Source organism: Notolepis coatsorum (assembly GCF_963971535.1).
Source record: "Notolepis coatsorum genome assembly, chromosome: 12".
Taxonomy (NCBI): Eukaryota; Metazoa; Chordata; class Actinopteri; order Aulopiformes; family Paralepididae; genus Notolepis; species Notolepis coatsorum.
Window position 1 is genome coordinate 57,746,943 of NC_140176.1, and position 14,970 is coordinate 57,761,912.

Genomic DNA, 14,970 nt, shown 5'->3' on the forward strand with positions numbered 1-14,970 from the left:
GAGCTATTGCATCTAAATGGGTTTTTATTTACATACACTTACATCTCTGAAACAGAAAATGTACCCATAAAACCACCATGAGTACCGTCATATCGTCATATTGTCGTTGTGCCACTATTCACTGTCTATGGAGCAGCTCCAAGTTTATTCTCTAGATTACATCATCACCGGAGTCTGGTGTTCATCTTAAAGCTGCAGAAGGTAACTTGGTAATGAAAAAAACTACTTTGTTAATATTTTGACAAAAAATATCATAAAAAGGTTCACCAATGAATAGGGAAATGTGAAAGTTGGTCCGAGGGGAAACAACGGTTGTGATTTGGGGATCAAGAAAAGAGGGTGGGGTTTGGGAGGGAGGAAGTAGGATGCGGAGGAAAAGAACAAACGGGTATGTTTAAAGTCAATATTATGCACTTGGCCAATCTGACATAATGTAAATGTAATGTAAAATAGGGCTCCATAAAGATGCTTATTTACACAGGAACGTGTCTTTCCTTGACATTAGACTGAACAATGTACCACAAGATGGGGAAAGTTTCATTGTTAAAAATGCATTTGACCGCTTTTGCGAACCACCCCCCCTCTTGCAAATTGCCCACAGCAGCTTTAAGGAAGGACTTTCATATTCACAAATATAATGTCAAGTTAGACCGCGCTCTCAAGATACGACACTGGGTGCTGAAATCCCATTAAGTATTATATAAAAGAAGCCGTGAAGCCAGACCAGCACTCTCAGGTTCAAAATGTAATGGCAGCCTGAAACAAACATGTTTCGGAATTATGTATTCCTTCTTCAGTGTTATAGCTTGCCATTACATTTTGAACCTGAGAGTGCTGGTCTGGCTTCACGGCTTCTTTTATATATTCACAAATATAAAAATGAGCTGTACAATATTATAGAAATAACATGTGTATATTCTACTTATGTTGTATTATCCCTTTAAAGGACAGACTGCTAATAACATTTACAATTATAGATTCCATTCTGGATCTCCCCACAAGGAAAAGAAAAAACTAAAAACCAAGTTTTTGAGTGTGTGTATTTCTGCCCCAGGAGACCTCAGATATAGACCTCAGTGATGAACAGGAGCTCTCTGACAGCCCAGTAGAACCCACGCAAGTAAGGTTCCCCCCATGGTGGCCATTGTGGCTCAACGGTTACCTTGCGGCTTGCCTGCCGGACAACGCAAGTCTGACGCAACTGAGGCTCCTCTGAGCGTTGATCATGCTTCATCTGGCTGTCAAAACATGACTCATCGTGTTTGAGGGGGGGGACACGAAAAACATCTCCACGCTGTGTGATTTAATTGTGACTGGACAGTGTATCAGTGCATGGGGCAATCACCATAAGTCATGATTCACTGGAGCCTTGCGGTTGACCATGCTGCACGTCAGTCCCTGTTGTGTCTGTAAGGGGGCCGTGTGACATGTGGGCGGACGGTTGGCGCCGCTGTTCGTGTTTCAGCTGGGCATGGGCATGAAAGAGCCCTCTGTGGTCGGAGGAGAGGGGAACAAAAAGGAGCTGGTCCCCCAAATGCACTGAAAGCAGCTATTTGTCAAAAGCCTGTTTGAACCACAGCCACTGGTTTGAGGAGGATGAGGAGGAAAAGACCCAATAGGCTTCTTTTAAAGTCAAAGGCCCAGAGAATGTGTGCTTTGCCAATCTTATAGGATCCGTGTAGAATAGTGCTCTGTACAGGTGCATGGTTACACACTACACACGGTGTATACAGCCTGTTCGGTTAAACACACAAGTACCTGCGGGTATTAAAAAGTCTTCATACTTCTCAATTTAAGGCCTTAATTTAAGTCTTACATTTAATTTGCACAGGTATTACATTATTATATGGAATGTTTTTGTATTTAAGTCGGTTTTTTTCAGGGCTACTGGGAGCTTGGTGTATCTGGCGAGAGCTTCTATGGAACGTGCAATAATTCAAATTGGTGTGTGGCCAGTGCAGTGTCACTATGTGTGTTGTTGTTTTTTGCTAGTATGGTCTTGAAATTGGTATTACATTAAGCTCTAAGTGGTATTAACAAGTTTAACTTGTTGAAACCTGCAGATACCCTGTATAAAGAAACCATATTTCCTGTGTGTTACCAACTTCCCATACTATAAGGAAACCACTTTTCCTGTGTTTACTTACTTCCCATCATTATATACATCTCGACAAGTCTTGATCTGGTATAATGATTAGGAACTTGAAGACTCCTATCTTTTCCAAGTCATTTGACTGCAGATGGATGCATTGTGCCCAGTGGTTATGTGTATGTGCTACGTCGGTTAAGGGGTGTGTGTTGGGGAGCATTACTGATGGCATGGCTTTGTTACGTGGGCTGCGATTGGCCAAGTGGACAGGCAGCCCTTTGATGCACAGGAAGTGCAGTGAGTCAGTTAGGCAGTGATTAGTCAGCGTGATTCTCTCTACCATTGTGTTTGCCTTGCCTGGCCTGTGTCCCTGTGGAGGCTGCTTCCCCTGCATTCAACTGACCCACTTCCCTCTCTTATCTCTCTCTGTGTCTCTTTATCTCCGTCTCTCTCTCTCTCCATCTCTCTTTATCTCCATCTCTCTCTCTTTGTCTTATCTCTCTCTCTGTGTCTCTATATCTCTGTCTCATCTCTCTATCTGTGTCTCTCCATATCTCTGTCTCTCCATCTCTGTCTCTCTCCATCTCTCTTTGTCTATCTCTCCATCTGTGTCTCTCTCTGTGTGTCTCTCTTTGTCTATCTCTCTCTTTTTTGTCTATCTATCTCTCTCTCCATCTCCATCTCCTCTCTATCTCTCTGTCTCTTTCCATATCTCTGTCTCTATCTCTACCTATTTATCTCTTATATCTCTCTCCATCTCTATCTGTCTCTTTCTCTGTCTCTCCATATCTCTATCTGTGTCTCTGTCTCTCCATATCTCTATCTCTATCTGTGTCTCTTTCTCTCTGTCTTTCTCTCCATATCTATTTGTCTATCTCTTTGTCTCTATACTGTCCATATCTCTCTGTCTATCTCTACCTATTTTATTTATCTATTCTCTCTCTTTCTGTGGCTCATTCTCTACCCATCTATCCCTCTCTGTCTGTGTGTCTCTGTCTCTCTCTCTCCACCCATTTTTCTCTCTCTCTCTGTCTCTATTTCTGTTTTTCTCTCTCTCCCTCTCTCTCTGCCACACAGCTTCAGAATGGAGCAGGGTCCAGGACCACCTCCTACTCCTCCTCCTCCTCTCCTCTGAGACCAGGAGGCACAGTCTCCACCGACCACGCGGGAGACATCCACCTAGCCCGGGTAGGAGCCCCTGCCGCCCCTGCCCCGCTGGCCTCTGACTACTACGAGAGGTCCCTCCCTCCTCCACGTCAACCCATCCAACCCGCCCAACCCATCCAACCCGCCCAACCCGCGGACAGCATGAGCTGCAGGTCCCAGGCGTCTGTAGACCGGCACGACCATCCCTACCAGGCTCACGCCGGCCGCGGCGTGCCCCAGGGAGAGGAAACCGATCTGGGGACGCCGAAGAGGAAGCTTCCCTCTCCTGAGGGATCGGTGAGGCAGGCCCCCCCGCCTCAGCCTCACACCGGCAGAGAGAGGGAGGAGGAGGAGGAGCAGCAGCAGCAGCAGCGGCCGGCCAGGGGGAGGGGAGATGGAGCGGTGCAGAGCTCAGAGAGCAGGACGCTCCTAGAGAGGCAGGAGCACAGGGGCTTACTGAGGGAGAGCCAGTCGGCACAGGAAGTTCAGGAACTACACTACCCAGAGAGCCGCAGGACCCGGGCCATCAGTGAAGGTAAGGAAGAACACGAATGGGGAGATTTGAGAGTTGGAGGCTTTTATTACATATTTTGGGAAGCTTCTTTGTTTTTATCACGGAGCTACTCCTTCCTGTTGCTCACACTCTTCATGAGAAGTCGCTCCTCATTGTTGTAACCCTACTATGTGTAAGATAAGATAAGATATTCCTTTATTGACCCCCTTGGGGAAATTCGGAAATGTCTCCTTCTTTAATTATCAGACAAATGGCATTCCAGCTATTGTGTTGCCTTTGGTGAACTTTACAAAACCATTCATAACTTTCAAAATCGGGTATCGGTTGATACCACTATACCAATTTAGCATTTCCTGCATTGTGTCTTTGTCAACATGTTTCACGCTCGGGGGTTTGTGGTTTTCCGACTTTCCTCTCATTGACCGAGCCGGCGTGACTCTGGCCCTGTTCTAGGTTTTGTCCATCAGTTTGTTTTCAACGCTCCACAGCTCCAGGCAACGCTGGAGTGCCAGTCAGATAGAATTATGTCACAAGCTGCTAGACAGGAGAGGAGAGGGCTAATTCTATCCAGTCTCTGAGGACAGTGGAGGACAGACGCAGACAGACGTGTGCTTCTATTAGGCAGCGTCAACTGTTTGGGTTACGGTTACTTCTCATCATGGGAAGGACCTGGGAGGTGGATAGTGTCCGAGGGTCCTTCTCATCAGCTGTTCTCTGTTGGCACGGAGGCCCTTTGCTCATGTGGCTTTGTGTGCTGCTGAGTTTGCATTGTTTTTGCGTGTGTGTGAGCGTGAGAACTCTGATTGTGTGTCTGTTGGTACGCCGCTGGCTGCCTAGTCAGTAGTTATTGATTGCACTGGGGCTCTCCTAACAATTTCCTGTGTTTGTGTGTGTGTGTGCTCACAGAGCTGCCAGAGCAGAGTTCGGCGTCGACGAGAGCAGCGGCCGGCCGGAGTGCGTCTCAGGCTCCAGCAGTGGACGTCAGCGGTCTGGTGCAGCAGCCTGAGCAGGGAGACGAGCTGACCGCCGCCATGATGGCCAGACAGATGTCTATCAAGGACAGGTGGGTCTTTTGTTGTTGTCTAGGTTGCAGCTTTTTAACCCTTTCAAGTGTACTTATCTATTTAAGTGATTAATTATCTTGGCATTCTAGAACATAGCTATTTTTTTTTTTTTTACCAGTGGCAATTGATTCAAGATTCACAATTTTCTATTTGTCATGAGTCACAGTTAAACAGACAGTTGTACAATGAAAATCTTACTTTGCTACTTATTCAAACAGAATCACAAAATATAGACTTCAACTAGAATAAAAAAATATATATATTAAGACAAAGTTGAACGCTAAAATAAAGAATCTTTAAAAGATGGAGATTCACATTGCTATATCATCATTAGAATGTTTAGCTCCAAGAATCTCTGAGACAAAGGGTTACCCGAGTTTGTTTCTCATGATTCTGAAAGTCGACCAGTCGCTTTCAGTCATGAGCTCAATGGGTCAAGTTGCGTTTTGTGCATCAGAATACTTTCTCTCTCTCTAGAGACCTACCGCCATGTTCACTTCCCCTCTTTAGCAGACAGTGTTGTATTCCTTAATCATTTGCTTGTAGGTAAAGCACAACCTAGAAAGAGAGACTCACCTTGACTCAGATTTAGGAAATGTGGGTTTATAGTGAGACAGGGACTCTGAGTAGGAGGAGGAGGAGGAGGAGGAGAGATGTAGGTTAGTTAGAGGGTGTTATTTTGGGCTGCGGGCGCTAGGCTCCCCAGGAAGAACACAGACACGGTTGTAGTAACGGCAGCAGTGGGAGAAGAGCACTCTCGCCACAGAACTGGAAAGGATAGAATTGCTATTCCCATTCCAAGCAGTGTTCTTTAATAGAAACGTGGCTGGTCACTTAAGATGACTTACAATACCAAGGTATTCACACACAACAATTATTGTGCCGGTGCTACGGTCTGTAACTCGACGGGAGCCCCGCACACTGCACACTCTTGTACAATACCGTTTGGGATTTATCGAAGCCTCAGTCCCAACTGGGAGTATTGATGACAATCAGTTGGCTCTCGTAAAGTGTGTGATAATTGTCCAAGTATTTCAGTGTTTGTGTAAATAAACATTTTGTTTGTCGTATGACTACACAGAACATTGCTGTACTGGCCATGTCGGCTGTGCACACGTGACATTACATCTATCAAAACGATTCATACCAGGTTCACACACAAAAAAAAAAGATTGTGTTAGGATCAATACTTTAGGATCTGTCCGTTCTAGTTCTATGGCTCTAACCCCCAATACTACTTTTCCTCTCTGCCCAGCGGGGAGCTGGAAAACTGGGTTAGGCTGGTTCCACACATGGGCTAATGCTAAAAGCATCGTCTAGTTGTGTGTCTTGCAATGTTGGTGGACAGATTCATTGTAGCCCTGTGCTGTAGTCATGTCTTTTCATATAAGTGATGTACTAATCAATGAGCCCTGAAGTGAGTCATTTAATTTAGTTGTTCACCCACGGCGTTGTGTATTTTCTCCTGTATTGGATTCCCCATCAAATCAAAATAATTACGTAAGTCTTTTGAGTCGGCTCACCAGGTGGCACGTTAACAAGCGCAGGCCTGTTTAACTGGTGAACAGGCTTCGATTAGCCTGTAAATTGATTGATGACATAATGGAATTACATGATGACATAATGGAATTACATGTGCTCGCCAGCGTGTGAGAGAGAGTCTTTATGTGCGGCGTGCACACGCGTCCGTGTTGCGTGTGCATGTGCGGTGGCGGAGATTTAACATACTTCTCTCGCATATCACACATTCTTCTCATCATGCCAGAATGTTCTTGAGCCCCTCCCTTTTTAAAAAGCTCTCACTGTCTGTATGTGGGATCATCCGGGGGCCTCCTCTTTCGACCGTGTCCGAGATAACAGCTGCAGGCTATCTACTCAATGTTACATTTATTCAGTTTTTGGTCGTTTTCAACCCCCCCGTTGAACAGAGCAGGATGTCTCCTCATTCGCGACACAGAGGGGTGGTTGTAAGGCGGGGGCAAAGGGCAATGCCAATGTCCCCTTCCCCTCCCCCGCGCCTCTCTGTTCAAGCTTGCCTGCTCTCCGCTAACGGATGAGGGCTCAATAATTGGACCTCTGTTATGCTGTATGCTTTTAGTATGAGTGTCTGTGAATCCTAACATGTGTATATACATTGTATGGAATCCCATTTATCCAGTATAATAGGCTACCTTTGTCATATTCCTAGTGTAGTATATAGAGTCTGCTATCGCATTATTAATTGCTTTTCTCTTGTCATTACTCCTTCCGCTTGCCAGACCAATGTCACTGTGCCTTGTCAAGCCCCGTTAAACCCTTTTTAAAACAAACCCCATGCAAAAGACAGCAGGGGCTTAGCTCACTATCAACAGACTCCTAGCTCCAGTTGAAGTGGCTAATGTCTCTTTTAAGTGATGGCTTGCCCCCGAATGTACTTTTCGTGTCAAAAGCTTATTTAGCTAAGTTCCAGATGTTACAGGATTTGTAACTCTGCCCGCTAAATGACACTCTGGCTAGCTAGCTCTGCTTTGCATCACATTGTGGGTTTTCGGAGGGAAAGTACTCCAGCCAAACATGAGAGACGGTGAGGCACGGGTGACTGTCCCTGTTCTTTGTTTAGTGTCGTGACAGGGCTAGGTAGGAGCTATTGGGGAGAGAGGTTCGAAGGTCTAGCAAGCACTAGCCAAGTTGGCTTGAGGAATACCTTGTGAGAGTAACCAGTTGTGAAGGCACTCTCGGTCCGGTCTATGTCGGCTACTGTGATACATCGGCTCATCACTTCAGTGTCTGCAGTGGATGACAGGTGGTTTTACATGTGTGCGTTCATGTGGCATAGTGATTGTTGAGGGGGTTGGTTATACTACGAGTCCATCTTCTATATTCTGTATTTCAATGGCCAGTAGACTGATTTGAAGAGGTATGTATGGACTATGATCTGTGGTTAAAATAAACACCTTTTACGGGAGCTTTTTAAGAAGTGCACAGACCCTGATCATATACACTCTGTAGTCTTTATGCCAGGGGTGGGCAATTATTTTTCCCAGGGGGCCGAATGAGCAACTGAAAATATGTTGGAGGGCCGGGCCAAAATTCCAAACTCAATTATGCATAATATACATTTTATTTCTATATAAAAAGCAGTAAATGGCTTTGTTTTGACCCCTGGTAAGAGTGTATGTTATTATTTGGCAATTAAAAGGTGAGGTTAGCTTTCAAAAATATCATTTATTCAAATAGAATTTATTTCCAAAATGATAAACAAAATGTGAAACATTAATAACAAAGGGCATTTTGAGTTGCATATACCATTGAAACAAGGATTTTCTTAGATTTCTAAAGACATCACATCATCTTATAGCAAAAATAAACAAGACATGTCACTGAACTGTGTAAAGAAAAGTGTCCCAGTTTTGTAGCCTTTTTTACTTTACATTTAATGTTTTCAGAACTGTGCAAAAAAAAGAAAAAAAATATCAAGTGTCCCATTTCACTTGTTATATTTCCACATTTTAGTGTTCTTCAGTTCTTTTTTTTTTCATTCAGTGTGAGAAATCCAGTCTCTGTTGAGCTTTAACAAGTCCATCAAAGTCAGGTTGCATGTCTGAGGTGGAGATGCGAAGCACAGCTGCCAATGAGTTCAAGCTGAACAACTATCAACACTGCAGGTAAAGGGAGAGGAAACCAGCTGCATTTCATCCTCAACCTTTTAGAAATCTTGAAAACGCCTTGAAAATTCATCATGCAGTGCTCCCAACATGGATGAGTACCTGTGCCGGTGATCAGCTGATGGTTTGACTTCTTTCAGGGTTTTCATGCGTTTGAGATTGTTGCTGCCTAGTTGCTTTGAAATTAATTGCAACTTTGTCATGAAGGCTTTCACATGGCTATGCATTTCATAAGCGTAAGCGTATATTGTGCGTGTGAACGTTGACATGACATTTTTTTTTTAATTTTTTAATTATTATCATGTAATCTTTCGCGGGCCGGTCAGAATCATCCCGCGGGCCGTACAATGCCCAGGTCTGATTTATGCTGTAATCCACATCACCAGTGTGCTCAGCGTGATCGGTTTCATCTAGGGATGTTCGATATTGGCTTTTTTTTACCGATATCCGATATACCAATTTCACTGGATGCATTCAACAAGGCATTCTAAATGTAAACATTATCTGTGCATCTCCCCTTTTCTTCTCTCTCTCTCCCTCTGGTTCTCACTCTCCCTTTCTCTTTTCCCCTCTCTCTTTCCTTCTCTCCCTTATTTATTGTCATTTTCCTTGTATACTATTGATACTGTAAGTTTGTATTTTATTCACTTAAGGATTTTTTGCTTTTTGCTTGCCTGGGTAAATATAGGTTAAACTATTTTCTTTTAAAAATTATTCTGGATTATTCGTCAGTTTCGGGATTAATCATAAGATCCTGATGTTTGTCTTTAAGATTTTAAATGGTCCAGCCCCTTAGTACCTAGTTGAACTCCCATGTTCACTGAGGTCGTCAAATCTGTTGCTTCAGGATGTTCCAAAATCTAGACTCAAATCTAATATGAAGGTGACCGAGCCTTTGGGGTGGCTGCCCCCAAGCTGTGGAACAGTCTATCTTTACATATTAGATCTGCCCCAACCATAGCAATTTTTCTTTGTTAAAGACTCACCTCTTCTCACTGGATTTTCATTCAGCTTGAGCCGTACATCCGTTCTTCTATTTTTAGTCAGCATTTTATATTGTATGGTTCTGTTGTATTTGTATTGTTATGTATTACTGTTTGCAGTACTATTTTCTGTTTGTGTGTAAATTGTGCATCTTGTGTTGTATTTACATGACTTTGTATCACTCGCCACTTTGGTCAACCGAGGGTTGTTTTTAAATGTGCTATATAAATCTGACCTGACCTTGACCCTCCGTCCTGCCCCTTCTTCCAGGCTGGCCTTGCTGAAGAAGAGCGGTGAGGAGGACTGGAGGAACCGGATCAACAAGAAGCAGGATGTGGCAAACGTGGCGGTGGCAGAGCCCAATACTGACCTCTGGGAGCTGGAGCAGAGCTTCAAGAAGAAGGTAACCACCTGATCTCCTATCCCACCGTATTATTCACACATTGAACCGGCCCTTGGGTTATGTTCACGACGCTGTTGGGACGTTGTCATCACGCATTGCTGTGTGTGGGTAGCCTGACTGGCTGGATGTAGCCCATTAGGGGTGATGCTGGTTGTGGATACCGGGCTAATGTGCCAGGCTGGTTTAGGGTATTCCAATCAGATAATTTACCCGCTACGAAAATCTGTTGCCGAGTGATATGTGTAATAATCACAAAGCAATGGAAAGTCACTTGATTTTCTGCCATTTTTACATACAAGGATGTTGGATCGTTCTAATAAAAGGGACTATTTTTATTTCTTGATCACCTGTGTCCAATGATCCCAAACTATCAAATATAGATTATTGGAGATGACGTTCTACCATTTTTTTTCTCTGCCACTTGACTCTCACAATTCAAACTGAAAGCAGATGTGTAATATTCTACCAGTAAATATAGTATTTAAAGACGTGTGGCGCAGTAGTGGATATGTCTAAACAGAGGGGATGTGTTTTGTCTTGGCTCTCCTTGTCTTTTCAAATCTTCATCTCCATTCATCTGTTCTTTCTTAGATCATGCCAGGAATTGCATGCATGTATTTGAGAGCAGTAGATGCATAGTAACACTGCATTAATAGCAACGTGTTGAGTACAGTACGGTATTGGATCATTCCACGTTAAAATGTACATTTACATATAATTTGTAAATCTACTACAGTAGGTTAAGATTAGTGGTACTCAGGGTTCCCACAGGGTCTTAACGTTTTCAATTTAATAATCACAACTTTCTTAAAAAGGTCTTAACCCTTTCACTGCCGCACTACCAAACGGTTAACCCTTTCACTGCGACAATACACAGAAGGTTAACCCTTTCACTGCCACACTACGGTAACCGTCTGTAGTGTGATAGTAAAGGGTTAACCTTCTGTAGTGTGGCAGTGAAAGGGTTAAATATGATGATATTGATTAGGAAGTTACTTATATGTTGCGATAACTTCTCTGTATCACATTTAAATGTGTTTGGGGGAAATGTTCGGGCTGCAAAGTAAGCAGTATAGTAACAGCCAATCAGTCCCCCCTCCCCCCAACAATTTGTATGGAATTACTTCTTTCATCGTAATTTTCCTTCATACTTTTTTATCAGTATGGCCGTGAAATTAGGTATTGCATTCTATTCAAAATGGTCTTAAAAAGGTCTTAAAAGGTCTTATATTTAATTTGTTGAAACCTGCAGGAACCCTGGTTAGTGTTGGTCTGAAATACAGTATAATCAAGATAGACTAACTTGCCTAATGTTTTGTAATGTATGCTAGCCAAGGACATTTGTAATGTGATTTACTGCAGTCATCAGATGACTGTGTAATGCCTGTGAATTACTTATTTGGATCTAAATCAACATTTCTGTAGGAGAAAAGGGAATATGCTTTATTTTGACTTTTTGGTTTAGATAATGAATAACATAATTTCAAACATAAAGGTAGACTCTGTAATGCCGTAAAAGGGCGACCTCTTGGGTAAAAGAGCCCTGTTTTGTTTTTTTGTTTTGATCTGGTGTGTGTGTTGGATTTGAATGGTATAGGGGAGGGGTTGTTATTACTGGCTACATTACTGGCTATTACTGGCTCTGCCAAGAAAGGTCTGGAGACATTCACAGTCTAAACTCGACTCCCAACCAAAACATCAGACCAAAACAAACAATTTAAACAAAGTGCAATACCAAGCAGGGCTCTTTTGCCTAGAGGTCGCTGTTTTGAAGACATCACAGATTAAATTCTACCTTTTTAACCTCTGTCATTTTTGGCCTGACCCATCTTTAGCCTTTCATCTTATTGGACCTCATGTTTCATGTAATCTCTCGTTCCTTTCTGTTTTGCATGTGCTTTCCTCCTTTTTCAAATAAACCTAATTTCACCCACTGCATGTCGAGTGTGGTTCTGCTGTTGACGTTCTCGCTGTGTTTGTGAAGGGTGGGTTTGGATGGGACTCTGCACAGACCTCTGTTTAGAACTATTCACAACTCTGCTGCCTGTCGGCCCATAAATCAGTTTTTTATTTTTTTTATCTTGCCTATCATGATTTGTTCAGCTTTGCTTTTTTTGCTTTTTTTAATAACAAATCTGTTGAAACTACACCCTCTGCTACTTTCCATCCTGATCTTCATGTGTCATTATTTACATTGAGGGCTGGCGGAGCTACTGGGGTTTTATTTCGGATAGTAAAAGAATATGCTAACAAGGCGTATGGGTGAATAGAGCTAACCATCTGTGATAATGGCAACAACAAAAAACATGGGCTGGCAGTGTTTTTATGTTTTGATCTCGTGTCAATCAGAGGTCGGGGCTTTAATTTAAGTTCCTGAAAAGTTTACAACGGTATTTTATTGTCTTTACTTCATGATTCACAAACACTGGATTTGAATCGCCCTTTCCTGCCTTTCCCACAGTGATTAAGAAAGCAAGACAGGAAAAACACCAATGTTTTAATCAAAGCATGGGAAGACCTCTATAATCAAGTTCAATGTCTGGCTCAGGTTTTAGGTCAGGGGGGGAAGGATGGCTTTTGTTGTTTGCTGCTTATTTTCGTCCTCCCATTCAGCAGAGCCAGTAGAGCCAATCAAATCCATTTCCTGTTTTAGATCCGAGGAGACGAACAGAAAGGATCCCGCTAATAGAAGAACTGAACAAAACCGTAGCAGAATGGTACCATCAGGCAGATAAAGAAAGCCATTATTTTACCCAAGGATGTCAGTTTAATGGAATATCGGCACTGCTATAGTGTGTACACACAGACGACAACAACCACAGTTCTGCTTTAAGACACAAACGGAAAAAGTATTGTTGATGTCGGAGTACACCGAGTTCCCAGTAAAGTGATATCAAATATTTAGATGTGTGATTTGGGAGGTTCACGGTACAGTGTGTTGTGGGACACCAGAGCCTTCAGTCCCCTTGTACCCCTGTGTCCCCGGCTGCTCTGTAGGACGATGAAGCAATGATGATTGATGACGAGTACGCTGTGTCCGATCAGCAATGGGTAAGACTAGTGTGCTGGGCCAGAATCACACACACACACACACACAGTCAAACACCAGGCCTGTATTTATCGAGTGTCTTGAGTAGGGTTACTGATCTGAAATCGAAATAAGATGGTCAAGGGAACATGATCAGTTGTGATCATGATCAAGATCCCCTTTTGTCTGACAGTTCTCATCTATTTATCACAATGTGCCAAAATATTTTACTTTTTGGCACCTTTTTATTTCCGTCTAAAGAAATCCATTGTGTTCTCTTCCTGGAAGTATGTACCTAATCCGTCGGTTGTGTCACTCTGCGCTTGAGGGTGAACGCACACCTAAAAAACAACTGTCCAATACAATAGATTTTGAATGCCTCCCCTTTTTATATTTATATGAATGGTAAATGCATGGGTACTTTTAAGATGTCAATCAAATCGATCCCATGGTCCTCCCCAAAAGGTCTGTTGAAATGTGTCAAATTGTGGAAGCTGGCGATGCCATGAATGTCATTTCCATGGATCTTTTAATTGGCGTTCTTTCTCGATATATACAGCCTCTGGTGTAACACACACACACACACACAACACCAATGTGTGTGTATATATTTGGTGGCACTAGTGGTGTATGCGTCCTGGTTTGTCCCTTTTTATAATCATGGTGTAACTCTGGTGTTGGTGTGTTGAGTGACCTCCTAAACCACTCTTAATTCACCCCACTGCTGCCCAACATGTGTCATAATCACGCCTGCTTTAAGGTCTAAGTCTTCATTGGGTTAACATGGTTGTGAGATCCTCATGTGTGTGTGTGTGGTATAATGTCTGTCCCATTCACAATTTGTCTTTGAACTAAAAGGACATTGGTTGGACTCCACACGGACAAGGGTATTTTTAGGGTTGAGGTAAGGCATGTTAGGGTAATGGGTTAGCGAATTAATGTAAGGCGTGTGTGTGTGTGTGAGAGAGAGAAATAAGATTGGATCTGTTTCTCTGGCTCAATGCTGAATTTGAACTCATTACTTGTGTGTCACTGGCTCGGTGCTGAATTTGAACTCATTACTTCTGCGTCTCTAAACCCAGACTTGCACTCCCATGACTCTTGAAACAGCTGGATAATAAATATCAGATGGATTTGTCAATGGAATTGTTGAGGCGGAATCTCCCCTATTTGAAATCCTCTAGGATCGGACCCTTCCCTGCCTAAACGATCCATGTTGTTGATCCATGGAAATCTAATCCATGAATTTTTAGCACAATCTTTTCTTCCTCTAGTTTGCTTTCCATTCCAGCTCCCTCAGCTGCTAATCCTATCCTTTCTTTGCATTGATTATGTCTGTGTTTGATGTGTGTGTGTGTTTTGTGTGTGTTTCCATTTCCCATGGCTACGTCTCCAGGAGCCGGTCTTTGCCTCTACTTTCTCCCCTTCTCCCGAGTCCCCTGTCCGTATCTCTCCCTCTGAGGAGCTTCCCAGCCAGGTAGGGAGTTCCATCAGATGGTCCCACGCCTGCGTATCCCGCCTGCCCATCTGCCTGCCTGCTCACCTCCTCCACCCCCCCCTAAGCTTCGCCAGGAAACCGATGCATAAATCACTGTGATTAAGCACATTGTGCAGTCGCTGTACTGACGCAGCATAGAGATGAAGGCATCGGAAAGTTGGTGCATAGCTGCATTACTAGCGAATGCCTTTTGGGTATTACAAACCCCCTTTTCCCCTCCCAAAACAAAACCGCTGAGCTGACTGTTGCAAGTTTTCCCTCTGACTCAAGCTGTTAACAACTCGCTCAACATAATGCATGAGCACACTATAGCTGTCTGTAGTATAGTGCTATATATAGTCCTACTGTATCTCCACGGATATCCTTCCTCAGCCATCCAGACACTAAATGCTCGTTGAAAACTCACGCCTACACCACCCTTCCCTTCCAAAGCTCTTAATGTCTGTGCAGACAGCATGGCTCCCCCCCCCCCACACAGCTTCTGATGCCTGGCGGCGAGTTGAGACCCTTTTCTGTAGTAGACGTCTTGTCCTTTTTCATCTCTTCCATCCTCACCCCCCTCTCTCTTCATCCTTTTCTCTCCTTCATCCCTCTCTCATC

General features: G+C 43.5%; 1 protein-coding gene across 1 annotated transcript in view; it reads left to right on the forward strand.

Moving 5' to 3' along the window:
* The window catches only part of svila (supervillin a), a 98,227-nt gene that overhangs the window by 46,540 nt on the left and 36,717 nt on the right, over positions 1 to 14,970 (forward strand). Inside the window, exons 12-15 of the mRNA XM_084326519.1 lie at positions 3,167 to 3,770; positions 4,656 to 4,812; positions 9,712 to 9,844; positions 12,842 to 12,895. Coding sequence (XP_084182645.1) covers positions 3,167 to 3,770; positions 4,656 to 4,812; positions 9,712 to 9,844; positions 12,842 to 12,895 — 948 coding nt within the window. The remainder of the gene's footprint in view (positions 1 to 3,166; positions 3,771 to 4,655; positions 4,813 to 9,711; positions 9,845 to 12,841; positions 12,896 to 14,970) is intronic.